At 48.8% G+C, this 13,688-nt stretch overlaps 3 protein-coding genes across 6 annotated transcripts; all 3 read left to right on the top strand.

Moving 5' to 3' along the window:
* LOC8081101 (COBRA-like protein 7) lies at window positions 319-2,923 on the top strand. Its single transcript, XM_002467957.2, has one exon. It carries the CDS (start codon window positions 558-560, stop codon window positions 2,568-2,570), a length of 2,013 nt encoding a protein of 670 aa, XP_002468002.1. The 5' UTR covers window positions 319-557; the 3' UTR covers window positions 2,571-2,923.
* Window positions 4,607-9,956, top strand: LOC8081099 (pentatricopeptide repeat-containing protein At5g50990). Of its 4 annotated transcripts, XM_021451000.1 has the most exons (6): window positions 4,607-4,982; window positions 5,600-7,447; window positions 8,040-8,103; window positions 8,346-8,614; window positions 9,055-9,260; window positions 9,498-9,956. In XM_021451000.1, the coding sequence occupies exons 2-6, from the start codon at window positions 5,784-5,786 to the stop codon at window positions 9,704-9,706; spliced, it is 2,412 nt and encodes an 803-aa protein (XP_021306675.1). In that variant the 5' UTR covers window positions 4,607-4,982; window positions 5,600-5,783; the 3' UTR covers window positions 9,707-9,956. The 4 variants fall into 4 exon arrangements, with proteins under 4 accessions (XP_021306675.1, XP_021306672.1, XP_021306673.1 ...); XM_021450997.1 differs by lacking the exon at window positions 5,600-7,447 and having other exon boundaries at window positions 4,729-4,982; window positions 7,985-8,614; XM_021450998.1 differs by lacking the exons at window positions 4,607-4,982; window positions 5,600-7,447 and adding an exon at window positions 7,461-7,758 and having other exon boundaries at window positions 7,985-8,614.
* Window positions 10,200-12,950, top strand: LOC8081098 (putative zinc finger CCCH domain-containing protein 21). Its single transcript, XM_002467954.2, has 3 exons — window positions 10,200-10,322; window positions 10,410-11,580; window positions 12,224-12,950. Exons 2-3 carry the CDS (start codon window positions 10,537-10,539, stop codon window positions 12,506-12,508), a joined length of 1,329 nt encoding a protein of 442 aa, XP_002467999.1. The 5' UTR covers window positions 10,200-10,322; window positions 10,410-10,536; the 3' UTR covers window positions 12,509-12,950.

The following is a 13,688-nucleotide window of genomic DNA, read 5'->3' as shown; positions in this document are numbered from 1 at the left end:
GCCCCACTCCACAGGCGACGGAAGCCCCCCATCCGCAGCCGTACACGCCAGAATGGGACGGCCCGCCGCGCATCTCCGCCCGCCCGCGGCGCCGCTGCTGCCCGAACCGAACCCTACCGTTGCAAACCAGGCGCCGCCTCTCCGCGTCCGTTGCGTCACTACCAGCTGGGCCCGGACCCACTCGACCATCCCCAATCAACGTCAACCCACGCTCCTCCCCCCCCCCCCCCCTCTGGACCCCTCCCTCTCCGGCTCTCCCTCGACGTCGTCTCGTCTCCTTTCCGGCCGGTGTCGCTTTCCACGCCCTTTTGTTCAAAACCCGAGCGTTTTCGGCAATTCTTTTTGGGGAAGCAGTAGCCAGCAGCCCAGCACCAGCAGGCAAGCTACGAACGCACGCCGCCGCTCCCCCAGTTCAAACCCACCGCCCCCCCTGCCCCTTCATCTTCCATCCCCAGCTGTGCACGCGCTTTCCGATCGCTTCATCTACCTCGCCACCCGGGCTTCCGCCCAGCCCCAGTCACCAGTCCACCACGCACCCCCGCGCTCCCGATCCAGCGATGGCTGGCTCCGTAGCTCCACACGCTGTGGTCCTCGCTCTCCTCCTGCTCGCGGGGCTCGCGGCGGCGCAGAGAGGGACGACGCCGACGCCGACGCCGGCGGCGGCGGCCCCCGCGCCCGACCCCGGCTGCAACGGCATCGAGGTGACGTACAACTTCGGGGGCCGCACCAAGATCCGGCCCTACGTCAGCGACAAGAACAAGCAGCCCTACGCCTTCCGCGCCAACGTCACCGTGCGCAACTCCGGCACCCGCCCGCTCAAGTCGTGGGCGGCGCTCGTCACGTTCGGCTACGACGAGATCCTCGTCGGCGTCGACGGCGCCGTGCTCACGGGCGGCGGCGAGCTGCCGTACAACACCACGGAGGACGCCGGCAACGCCACCTCCTTCTCCGGGTACCCGCAGACGGACCTCCTCACGCCCATCGCCACCGCCGGGGACCTGTCGCAGATCCAGGCCTCCGTCGGCATCGTCGGCACGCTCTTCGCCGGGCCCGGCTTCGATCCGCTCCCCACCGCGCTGTCGCTGGACGACCCGGCCTACGCGTGCCCCGCGGCGACCAACCTCACCTCTAAGGTGCTGTCCACCTGCTGCGTCCTCACGCCGGAGGCCGAGGCCAATGCCACCGTCATCGACGCCAACGCCACCGACCCGACCAAGAATTTCCTGCCGCGCGGCACCGGTGACCTCGTCATCACCTACGACGTGCTCCAGGCCTACCCCTCCAGCTACCTTGCGCTCGTCACGCTCGAGAACAACGCCAAGCTTGGCCGCCTCGACAACTGGCGGATGTCGTGGGAGTGGCGGCGCGGCGAGTTCATCTACTCCATGAAGGGCGCTCACCCATCAGAGGTGGACACCTCGGGCTGTATCTATGGGGCGCCTGGGCAGTACTACCAGAGCCTTGATTTCTCGCAGGTGCTCAATTGTGACCGCAAGCCGGTGATCCTTGACCTGCCCCTGTCCCGGTACAATGACACCCAGATTGGGAAGATCGACAACTGCTGCAGGAATGGGACAATCTTGCCCAAGTCCATGGATGAAGCACAGTCGAAATCGGCATTCCAGATGCAAGTTTTCAAGATGCCACCAGACCTGAACCGGACTAAGCTGTTCCCCCCTGCCAATTTCAAGATTGCCGGTGCATCATCGCTGAACCCGGACTACACCTGTGGCCAGCCGGTGCCTGTCAGCCCAACTGCGTTCCCTGACCCAAGCGGGCTTGACTCGACGACACTTGCTGTGGCAACATGGCAGGTGGTGTGCAACATTACCACAACGAAGGGGGCCAAGCCCAAGTGCTGTGTGACCTTCTCGGCGTACTACAACGACTCGGTGATCCCCTGCAACACCTGCGCCTGTGGGTGCCCTGCAAACAGGCGAGGTCCAACGTGCAGCACGACTGCACAATCCATGCTCTTGCCACCGGAGGCGCTGCTTATGCCATTCAACAACCGCTCACACAAGGCGTTGGCGTGGGCTGAGCTGAAGCATTACAATGTGCCCCGGCCAATGCCTTGTGGTGACTTCTGTGGTGTGAGCATCAATTGGCATGTCTCAACAGACTACAACAAGGGCTGGAGTGCTCGGGTGACATTGTTCAACTGGGAGGATGTCGACATGGCCAATTGGTTTGCTGCCATCGTCATGGACAAGGCGTATGATGGCTTTGAGAAGGCGTACTCATTTAACGCCACCTCAGTGGGCAAGAACACAATCTTTATGCAGGGTTTGGAGGGGCTTAATTACCTGGTGAAGCAGACCAACATGAGTGGGATTGACTACCTTGTGCCCGGTAAGCAACAGTCAGTCCTCTCATTCACCAAGAAGCTGACCCCGGGGATAAATGTTGTTGCTGGAGATGGCTTCCCAACAAAGGTCTTCTTCAATGGCGACGAATGTGCTATGCCGCAGAGAATTCCGATGAGCAATGGGTTCGGCAACCGTCTCAGCAGTGGCCTTGCTTTGGTCTTGTTCCTTGCTGCTTCGGCTTTCCTATTGCTTCAGCAATGATCCACGGGACTCAAATTCTTTGATTCTTTCAGGTGGTTTGGTCGATGCCATTTGTAAGAAGGCCTTTTTTGTTTCTGTGATTTTCTTTAGTAGATTTTACTTAGCTGCTATTTGTTAGTCAGATGAAGCAGCAGTTGTGAAACAGTATGAATACTTGGATAGTGAGGGAAAAAAAAAAGGTGAGGAAGCATTTGTTGCGAGTTTGCAACATTGGTTCCTCATTCTGATGGCATTTACATGTTGACACCAGATGAGTCTGTACATCTCTAATCCAGTTGTCTCATGTTTGGTCTGTCATACCAGCCATACGGAATTTACTCTGTGAATTCATTCAAGAGCATTCTTTTCACGTTGATTGACTGTTTATCAAACCGTATGACTGCCGATCTGATGGCGTTTTGGTGCCTCTGTCAGGATCTATCATTTGTTTGTGCTGTTGTACTAGCACAATAGCAGGATCTATCTTTTAAGTGTCCTGTAGTACTAGCACAAATGCACAAATAGTACATTGTTCGTAGTGGGTACCGGTCTCAGATATGACTATCGTATGCGCGCAGATGAACATTGGATGCTTCTCAGATCAGTATAGTTTTAAACTGATAGTAAGACCTTGTATGCTTGTTCCATTCAAATTTCGAAAGATCTTTGGCGGACAGTTGTTCGTTAAGGGGACCCCTACAAGTACAGGGTCACCAGCCAGCAGCCTCCATTTCAAACTCTCAGCGCAAGTTGCAACGTTCGTTTCTCAGGCCAAAAGCTGAGACACCAATGGATCCTTTCGCTCTGTATCTTCTCGAAAGCAACTTGCAGTTTGTCGTTGCGTCTCCTGTTATCGACTCATCAGTTGGATACTTGGACTGGCTTTTCCTCCTCGTTCCACACTGGCACACTCCCACGACGTCATACGCAGTTTTGAGTCAATTCAAGACGCAGCGTATATCATCCGCGCACGTAACATAAGGTGTCTATTTCGTGCCTGAGACAACATAACTGGCACGCACAAACTCTGCACTTGTTTATGGCTTTATTATTCAGAGAAAAAGAGCTGTTGGTGACAAGGAAAGCTGTAGTGTTCAAACCTGCAGAATCATATCGTGTGAGAGCGCGTGTTAGATAGCACCACGTTCTTACCGGTCATCGGGTTGTAAAATATTCAGAGTTTCAAGATCCTTTGGGACTAAAGGTCTTGCAGAAATTATACGTGGCTTTCAGTCCTCCATTTGAGAATTAATTAAGAGCCGTACACCAAAGAAGGTCCCAGGATATCCATCATCCATGCAAATTATATGCTTGGATGCAGGTACTAACATGCTTCCATGCTGAAAAGAGATTTACAACAAAAAAGAAAAGATAAAGTTAGTGGATAAAATATATACTCCGTATGCACGTCATGCATGAATTCGTGCCGAGCAATAGAAGAGCATCATGTGTGCCTACCCCTGTGGCCTGTGCTATTATTGCTGCAGGCTGAACATGATTATGTATTTATGTTGACTTCTCATGAGGGCAGACTGCTGCTTTCAGAGGTACATGCAAATTATGAACCTCGCTTTTCCTACGGCTTGCGCTGGACTGAAACATTGGCTGTACATCACCGTTCGATTTGTGGTGAGGAATATAGGTCTGCGCTACCAACTCCGTGACTATGCCTTGACAATTGATTTGTTCCTCATTTGCCGGGCCCACACGAAAAAGATGAAAGGTGCAAGTTTACCTTTTTTTCTTTTTTCTTTTGAGACAAGTCCAAAGTTTACCTTTGAAGAGGTTGAGTTACAAAACGGGCCTTTCATCTCAGCACTATCAAGGGCCCAAGATAACTAAACGCAGCTCTACTCCCATAAGCCCACCCACACTGCTATAGTGCCAGCCCCATTTCCCACTGCGAAGCATAGCCCGGTAGGCCCAGATCTTCTGGAGCAAACGGCCTGGCAGGTACACGCCCACAGGCCCGCTGCCAGCACGCAACAGCGTCCATTCCTGCCAAAGCCACAATTTGACCACCACCGAGCGAGAGCCGAAAGCAAATTTGCGAGCGGTTCCCTAATCACGGCGCAGAAACAGGAGAGGCCACATCGCCCACCACCCCCCACGCCCGCGGCGCGGTTGATCCGCTAAGCGCTAACAACGGGCGCCCGCCCTCCGCCGCCGCCCCCGCTCCCGCCCCGCCCCGCCCGGCCTCCGGTTCCCGAACCCCCACTCCTCCTCCCTCTCCGCTCGCACACACCCGTCGCTCCTCTCTCGCTCCCTCCCCCTCACCCGCCTTCGCATCCCCGCAAGGAATATCCCTTCCGTGGCGTCCCTTGCTTCTTCCCCACCCCACCTTGTATTAGTGCGTCCCTCTACCGCTTAATTTCCCGGTCTCTCTGCGCTCTTTCGCCGTCTTGGATCTTGGTCGCCTCGGCTGGTTCGTAGGTACTTGCTTCAATCTTTGCTGGGATCCCCATTGATGCACTGTTTGGTTGATTTTTCGGTGGGGGCATTTCGTCGAGCACCTGGGATGCATCGCTGTGACTGCCGTTGAGCTTTTCTTGTAGCCAGATTTGCTAGCTTTTAGTTGGTTTCCGTTGATGGTTTTTAAGTATGAATGTGTATGTGCTGTTTTAGATAGTTCAACGGATGCTTGCTATATTTGCCCCTAGTTCTATCGGGCCACGTGGATTTCTGTATCATGCCCTGCAAATTGGCGATTTGTTGAGCATCTGACTGGTATAGAACTGTAACGTTTAAGAAACACTCCATGCAAATTGGAGATATAAATTATGATGCGGCCGTATGAGTGTAGAGGAGCAAGACAAGGAGTAGCTGTGAAATGATTTGGATGGTCTATCATTGTTATTTAGTATCGAATGTATCTGCTTGACTTAAATTGTACCATGATAAACAACCGCCATGAGATTCATTATTACAAAGATGATAATTAGTTACCAGGAAAATGTGGCTGTTCCGTGTCCAATATTCTTAATGCTTACTATGTGTTCTTAATAAGTCTGTGCACAAGAATTGATGGCCATTTTATTCGTTCATTTCAGGATAGTCAACCAACATAGAGTTCATGTTGCCTGATTACCTTAGTTGCTACTGTGTGGTTTAAGGTGTTGTCCAACTTCATTCTGGATAAATTAGGTCGCAGGAGGACTTTAAAAACTAGCTGCCTGCTGTTTGTTTTTTCTCCTTCATTCTTGTGAACTCAGCTTTCAGAAGCTTGTTTGCAATATGTCTTACACGAACTGTTTGAAGAAACATCCCCATAGAATCTTCTTTCGATATGGCAACTCCATCCTCAGAGCTTCTTTAGAGAAAGGCTCCCCACAAAAGTCACTTATGGACTATAGCACTTTGCTCCATTTCACTGCTTTCTTCCCTGATTACAGAACTTATGCTCTCCTTCTCAGAGCTTGTGCAAAATGCTCTGACCTCTATGCTGCCATGGAAATCCATTGTCATCTCACTAAAGTTGGGTTGCTATCTGATCTGCATATAATACCTCCTCTGTTCAAGTTATATATTGCCCATGATCACATGTTGGAAGCACGTGAACTATTTTGGTCAATGCTGGAATGGAGTACCGATCCCTTTCATGGCAATCTGATGCTCATGGGATTCTTGAAGAGCGGTCAGCTAGATAAGGCGTATCAGATTTTCAAGAGGATGCCTGTCAAGGACTTGGTCTCTTGGAATTCTATGATTGCAGGTGCTGTAAGGAGCTCACACCTGAAAGAAGCAATGTATCTTTTTAGCAGGTTGGTCAGTTCAGGCCTTGTGCCTGATTGCTTCTCATTCTCCTCAGTTCTGTCAGCATGTGCTCGAGCTGGTGCTCGCCGGTATGGAGTGTGGGTGCATCACCTGATGACTGAACTGGGGGTCGAAATGAATCATATCTTAACTTCAGCTCTTGTTGACATGTATGCCAAATGTGGAAGAATTGATGTGGCAACTGAGATATTCAATAAAGTCAAGAGAAACCATATTTCTGTCTGGAATACAATGATTAGTGGCTTGGCATCGCATGGTCTTGGATCTGATGTAGTGATTTTGTTCCACAAGATGAAAAGTGAAGAGCTGGTTCCTGACGGGGTTACATTTGTTGCACTCTTGACAGCATGCAGCCACTGTGGCATGGTTGAAGAGGCTCGCCAATACTTCAGATCAATGACTACAGAGTATTCTATCACGCCAGAGGTTGAGCACTACGGTGCATTGGTGGATACGTTGTCGCGAGCTGGGTTGCTGGATGAGGCATACAAGTTGGTAATGTCGATGAATGTAAAGCCTGATGTTGTGATATGGAGGGCATTACTTAGTGCATGTCGCAGATATCGCCAAACAAAATTAGGTGAGGTCACTATTGAGCATATGGCATGCCATGGCAGTGGGGATTATACCCTTCTTTCAAACATGTATTCATCAGCAAATAGATGGAATGATTCAGAGGAAGTTTGGAGACAGAGGAAACAAAAGAAAATTAGGAAGAGCAAAGGCTTGAGTTGGGTTGAGTTAGGGGGAAGCACCCATGGATTTAAAGCTGGTGATAGATCTCATCCAGATACCGAGGATATATACCTAGTGCTGCATGGATTATGTAAAAGAGCTAAGGTTGAAGGTTATGCTCCATTGACTGAACTAGTAACAAAAGATGTCTCAGAGGAGGAAAGAGAAGAAAACCTTACCTTCCATAGTGAGAAGCTAGCAGTGGCTTATAGTGTCCTGAAGACTGGTCCAGGGACAGAAATAATGGTTTCAAAGAATTTGCAGATTTGCAGTGACTGTCATGAATGGATGAAGATAATCTCAAAGGTACTTTGCCGTGTTATTATTATAAGGGATAGAATTCGATTTCACCGGTTTGAAAGTGGATGCTGCTCCTGCAAGGATTACTGGTAGGCCTTACCCCGAGCAATACAAATGTGATCCAGCAGCTAATACTAAACGGGCAGTTCCGAGGGGAGACAACAGATCTAATTACTTTCGCCATCTGGAGAATCTGGTGCTGGTTCTGCTGCTGCATAGGAATGAAAAAATATATATAATTCCTATGAGAATGAAACATTTAGACATTAGGTTACTAGTTTAGCTCTTTGGCACATCGCAGGGAACCAAGGAAAGAAGGGCTAGATGACAGACACATGCATGTGTACTGTGCACTCCGAAGCAATGCAAGTGTTTAGTGAGAAAGATCCAAATCTCTGTGGTGGGTTTGTGTTTTATGATTCATTCTGTACCCTTATGTTTTCATATGCGTGACATTGAAACTGCTTTGCTGTCTTGTTTTTGGGCTTGTTTCGATCATTACTTGTGTCGACATGATATGATATGTCATGATATGATATGTGGTGCGTGATGATAACATTTATTTCATTTCCGATCCTGGATCAGTTAATTTTCTGCCAACCACTGATTTTTTCTTATCATTTCAGGATTAATGCTGAAGGGTTATCCAATATTCAGTGAAAACTAGCTACTGAAAAATAGGAGTAGCAATACCTTTGATGCCCCATTCATTCTGTTTCTGCAATGTCCTTGTCTTCTATTTGCTGTGGGAACTTCCATCTACTAAGGAACTCTATAGGAGACACTTGCAGTATCAGGTGGCTTAAATACCATAGCAGATTAATATATGAAACTTTCCTCTCAAGCAGAAGACATCAAAGTAGACCACTTAGTACAACAGTGCTAGCAAGAAGCACAAGAAAAGGAAGTAAGCAGTCATTCAGCAATAGCCGTCATTTGCACGGTAAATCGGTTGAATCATCAATTGAAGTGTTCAAGCAGTCAGAGCTTGAGCAGCTTAAATCACTTCACTGCTACAATGTTGAGGAAGAGTTTTCTGGGGTCAAGACCGAATGGCCTGCAACTATCCTTGTTTTTGATATTGAAACTACAGGCTTCTCACGCCGTGAGGACAGAATTATTGAGTTTGCTGTTCGTGATCTTATGGGGGGAAAGAATAGCACTTTCCAGACACTCATAAATCCCGAGAAAGAAGTGAGAAATGCATATGTTCATGGTATTAGCAACAGCATGCTCTGCAGACCTGATGTTCCAAGGTATGTTCACGCTTTGTTATGCCAAATATGCCAAGTGTGATTCTTGGTTTACTAGCAGCAAGCCATGATCTGAAGTCCCCTGTTGAACACTAAAATAGGACTGAAATGAGGATCACTTTCTCTATCCCATGCATCCTTTGTTTTTGTTTTTCATTGCTTGCCAACATGCTCAAATATCACTACTTTATAACCATGAGATGTGGGAATAAGGCAGTATTATGTTCCGAAAATGCAGAACTATGTACTAGGATCAATCTGCCATATGTTCCTAGAGGGTAGAGGCAATTTACGACCTATATATTTTTTAACATATAAAGGTTTCATATATAGTTAAACCAAATTTCTGAACTACAATTCATTTGAAACATGATCACCCTTTATTATTTTTTACGCATTTGTTTTTATAATAATCATTGGTGGTCTCATTTATGGCTATGCAGATTTGGAGAGCTTGTTCCCATTCTGCTACAATATGTGTGGAGTCGTCAAATGGACGGCAAACCAGTTCTTTGGGTTGCTCATAATGGGCGTTCCTTTGACGTACCCTTTCTCATCTTTGAGTTCCGACGGTGTAAATTAGAGATGCCTGGTGATTGGCTCTTTGTAGATACTCTTCCTATCGCAAGACAATTGGTCGATTCTGATGGTATGCTCTCTTGTCAAGTTTTCCATTTCCTTGCATAGACATATTATTCTAAAGAGCTTTTTCCCCAGTAAAATAAATTGATGAAATACAGCAGTGTACTGTGCACCATTATTGTTGATGAACTAGGAAGCTAAACTTTTTGTTATTTTTCTGCCTATAGTATTACAATTTCGTGATTAAGTGCTTGTGGGATGAAGTAAGATGCATTTTAACCTCCTATTCATATTTGGTTTGCAGGGTCAAAACTCAGTTCTGTGTCATTGAAGAACCTGAGAGAACGCTATAATATCCCACTCACAGGCAGCGCGCATCGTGCCATGCAGGATGTGACAACCCTCTGTTATGTGCTTCAGAAATTGACCTTTGAGCTGAAACTAACTGTTCCTCAGCTGCTCGAGAAGTCTTTCCAAGCATCTGATCTTCCAGCGACTCGTGCTGAAAAGTAACTGTATCGGCCTCACCGGGAAGATCGTCTGAAGCACTAAATTATTCCATTGTTGTTGTATTATTACAAAGATGTTATTTGGATATCCATCTCTGATTTCTTCGAATGTTCTTTCTAACAACCTAATAAAGCCAGCCTGATTGTCACTGATACATCAGTAGTACAGTAATCCGTATTACTGATACTCTGCCCTTGTAGGCTTGTATACATTACTAAATCATCAATTCAACATATATTTACTTGACTGCAAACTTCTGTGTGCTGCTCAACCAAGAAATGTAATGTTCTTGACAGTTTCTGTGGGATGTACATGTACTGCAGTGTCAGGCTTTCACTATTCCTGTGATACTATTTCACGGCAATAAAGACCATTCCACGAATGCATTTTTGCCTCCACTCCCCTGTATTGTACAAATTCAACTACTCCATATGTTAATCTTATTGGTTGTATAGGATTAATATATCTCAGACCCAACTTGTGGTGGCTCAATGTTTCTTTTTATCGGAAATGTTGCTTCATCTATTATTATTATTTTGCGGAAGATTCAGTTATTAACTGTGAACAAACTCTTGTCCTGTTTTGTAGGAGGCTCTGTCTCACTAACCAGGAGAAACAGGTCAATTCTGCCATCTGTTTTGGTCGGCGACGGGCCTCTATATAAGCCGGGGTCAGTCAAACCCCAACTAACATCTCTTCCCTCCAGTTTCCCCAGGCCAACGGCGACAGGGTAACCGCCACGACCTCACCGTCTTCCTCGCGATTCGGACCCTAGCTTCATCGCTCCTTTGCTCTTGCTTCGTGGCTTGGGTGTTCGAGCGCGAGCGGAGGTGATGGAGGGGGACCTGGCGTTCTTCTCGCCACTGAGGCCGTCCCGCCTCTCCTTCGAGGGCCGCGATGGCCGCGGCTTCGGCTCGCCGACATGGGCATCGCAGCTGGGGACGCTGCGCGACTCGTCGCCCTCATCGTGCGTCTCCGACGGCCGTGGCGGCGGAAACGGCCGCTCGGGCTTCAGCTCGCCGACATGGGGATCGCCGCTGGAGACGCTGTTCAACGCGCCCTCATCGTGCGTCTCCGACAGACATGTCGGTGGCAACGGCTCCGGGTTCAGCTCGCCGACATGGGGGTCGACACTGGAGACGCTGTTCAACTCGCCCTCATCGCGCGTCTCCGACAGCCCTGGCGCTGGCAATGGCTCCATGTTCAGCACGCCCAAGCAGGCATCGCCTCTGGAGACACTGCTCAACTCGCCCTCATCGTCATCGTGCGTCACCGACAGCCGTGGCAGTGTCACTGGCTCCGTGTCCGGCACGGCGAAGATGGCGTTGCCGCTGGAGACACTTCTCAACTCCCCCTCATCGTCCATCTCCGACAGCCGTGGCGGTGGCAGCGGCTCCGGTTTCAGCACGACGAAGAAGGCGTCTCCGCTGGAGCCGCTTCTCAACTCGCCCTCATCGTCCGTCTCAGACAGTCGCGTCTGCGGAAACAGGTCTTCACCCGGGATCTCGAAGGAGCGGGACAGCGAGCAGGTGAAGAAGGCGGAGTCTCTCCTGCGCGCGATCACCGAGCGCTACGAGAACTGCTTCTTCCGCCTGCGAGACACTACAGCCGAGCTCGCCGACCTCCGCCTCGAGCGCGTCCGCCTCGGTGCCGAGAACCTGCACCTCTCCCTCCTCCTCGAAGAGCTCGATGCCGCTGAGCAGAGTAAGCAGGCGTCAGCGGTGGTTCTGACTCCGCCACCGAAGCCAGCGCAGGCTGAAGCTGCAAGCACCCCGAAGAGCATCTCCATACGTTCGAAGGGCTTCCTCTCGAAGAATCAGCCGCAGGGCGTGGCCACACCACAGCGCCTCCGAGTTCGCGCGTCTCAGGCGATGGAGGTGAGCCCCCAATTCCTACCGTTCATTACCTTCAATTTCACACCGCACATACTCTTGCCTGTTCACCTCGAAGGAAATTTACACAGAAGAGCGCACTGATTCCTTGAAATGTCCCTGGAAATTGGTAATAGGCGGGACGAATTTGGTTTAGGCTACAATTAGATGGTAAAAAAATTAACACTAAGCTTGCAAAATCACATGAGGATGGCAATTTGTTGTTGGCATTAGCGAGCAATTACAATGAATGAGTTATAGGCTATGTTGAATGAGTTTAATTAAGAATTCTGTACTTCAAATTCGTAAGAACGCATCTTATGGTTAAGCAATGGGAAATCAAAATTACATCTCGAAACTTCTACTCGTGTTATGCATCTGGTTATGCTGCAATTAGATGTTGGGATGATCAGCTTTAATTGAGGGAAAGCACAAAAGTTATGTCAATGTTATAGTTTTCTTAAGTTTGGTCAATCTGAAGAATAAGCAGCTTCAGTTAAATTCTTTTATTAGAATGTATGTGCTTTGGATTAGACAGTTCACAACATTTGCATTTGGGTTAGAAACTGCTTAGCAGTTGCTGTGATAGCTGATAAACTGATTCAATGATGCATCAATTTGATTATGTCATTGGGAATGGCGATCGCAGGACGCAGGGGAGAAGGAGAAGGAGAAGGATGACGGGGAGGTGGAGGTGGATGCGTTCCGGCAGGGCGCCATGAAGACGGAGCTGTGCAACAAGTGGGAGCGCGGCGCGTGCCCCTACGACGGGCGTTGCAGGTTCGCGCACGGCATGGAGGAGCTGCGCCCGGTGATCCGCCACCCGCGCTACAAGACCCTCCCGTGCCAGTTGTTCGCCGCCGGCTCTGGCTGCCCCTACGGCCACCGCTGCCACTTCCGCCACTCCATGGCGCCCACTGCCGAGTCCTGCTAGGCCGTCGGCGACCGTCCGCCTCCTACTGCCGCCGAGTAAACCCAATGCTTCTTCTCCCCTCCTGTGCTTATCGCTTCATCTGTCATTCATACTATCAGTTAGCTAAATAAAGTACAGCATGATGCATGCATTAGTTATTAAGATCATGTTATTAGCTTAATAAAGTAGTAATACTGCCAAGGCCAAGTGATGGGTCAGGGTTGATGGGCCAATGGCTTAGTATGGAATTGATGGGCCAAACTGATGGGTCAGGGTTGATGGGCCAATGGCTTAGTATGGAATTGATGGGCCAAACGGGCAGTGATATGATGTGAATAAGATGGGCCAACGGCCGTGTATGATGTGTAATTGCCTTGGGAAAAACACTAGTGACATGTCTGGGAACCCTTAATAAAGCTTTGTATGTGGACTGGGCCATAATATTGTGATTTTTCTCCCGGAATTTTCTCCAGTTGTGATGCGATGATGACGTGCCGGATCTTTCTGTTCCTCCTGTAGTCCTGTGTGCCTGAATGAATCTGCAACTGGCAGCTAGACCCCAGTCTGATGATCTCTTAGCATTCCTTTCTGTGCAGAGCGCAGGCATTGTCTTCGACAAATCTGTGTATCAGTCAGTCACCGCCCACGTAATGGGCGTCACCTCATGACCTTTCTAGTTCCCTGCACTGTCGCATGTGTGCCATAGGACTGACGCGCCACGCTGATTTCGTTTCAAAAGAAGTGCAATGCAGAGAGGAGCTTTGCCTTTGACCCTAAAGAGAAGTAATTACTGTTCACAGCATGAATTATTCAAATTATATATACTTTTTTGTGCGTCAGAGCCTGAGGGTGAGGGCATTGGCGTTCAATGTAGCCTGTAGCGGCCAGTGAAATACTTTGTCTATCCTAAATTATAAAACGTATTTAAGCGTATATTTCATCCGTTCTAATAAATTAGTTTGATTATTCTGTATAGTCATACTCATACAGTGTAGAGTAAAAGCTATGAGTTCTGTCTGAAAGTAAAAAATACGGTTTATAAGACAAGCGAATGGAGCCTATGTCACTAGAAAGGCTATAATTTAAGGAGAGAGTAGGTGTTAACATATATTTTCTAAAACTTAATTAAAGTTAAAGTTATAGAAATTTGGCTGCCTACATAGTTTAGGAACGGACGGAATTGTGGAATTAGGCGCGTGGA

The sequence above is a fragment of the Sorghum bicolor genome, chromosome 1, assembly GCF_000003195.3.
Source record: "Sorghum bicolor cultivar BTx623 chromosome 1, Sorghum_bicolor_NCBIv3, whole genome shotgun sequence".
Classification (NCBI taxonomy): domain Eukaryota; kingdom Viridiplantae; phylum Streptophyta; class Magnoliopsida; order Poales; family Poaceae; genus Sorghum; species Sorghum bicolor.
Note: the sequence above shows the minus strand (reverse complement) of the source record. Positions and strands in the feature narration are given on the sequence as shown.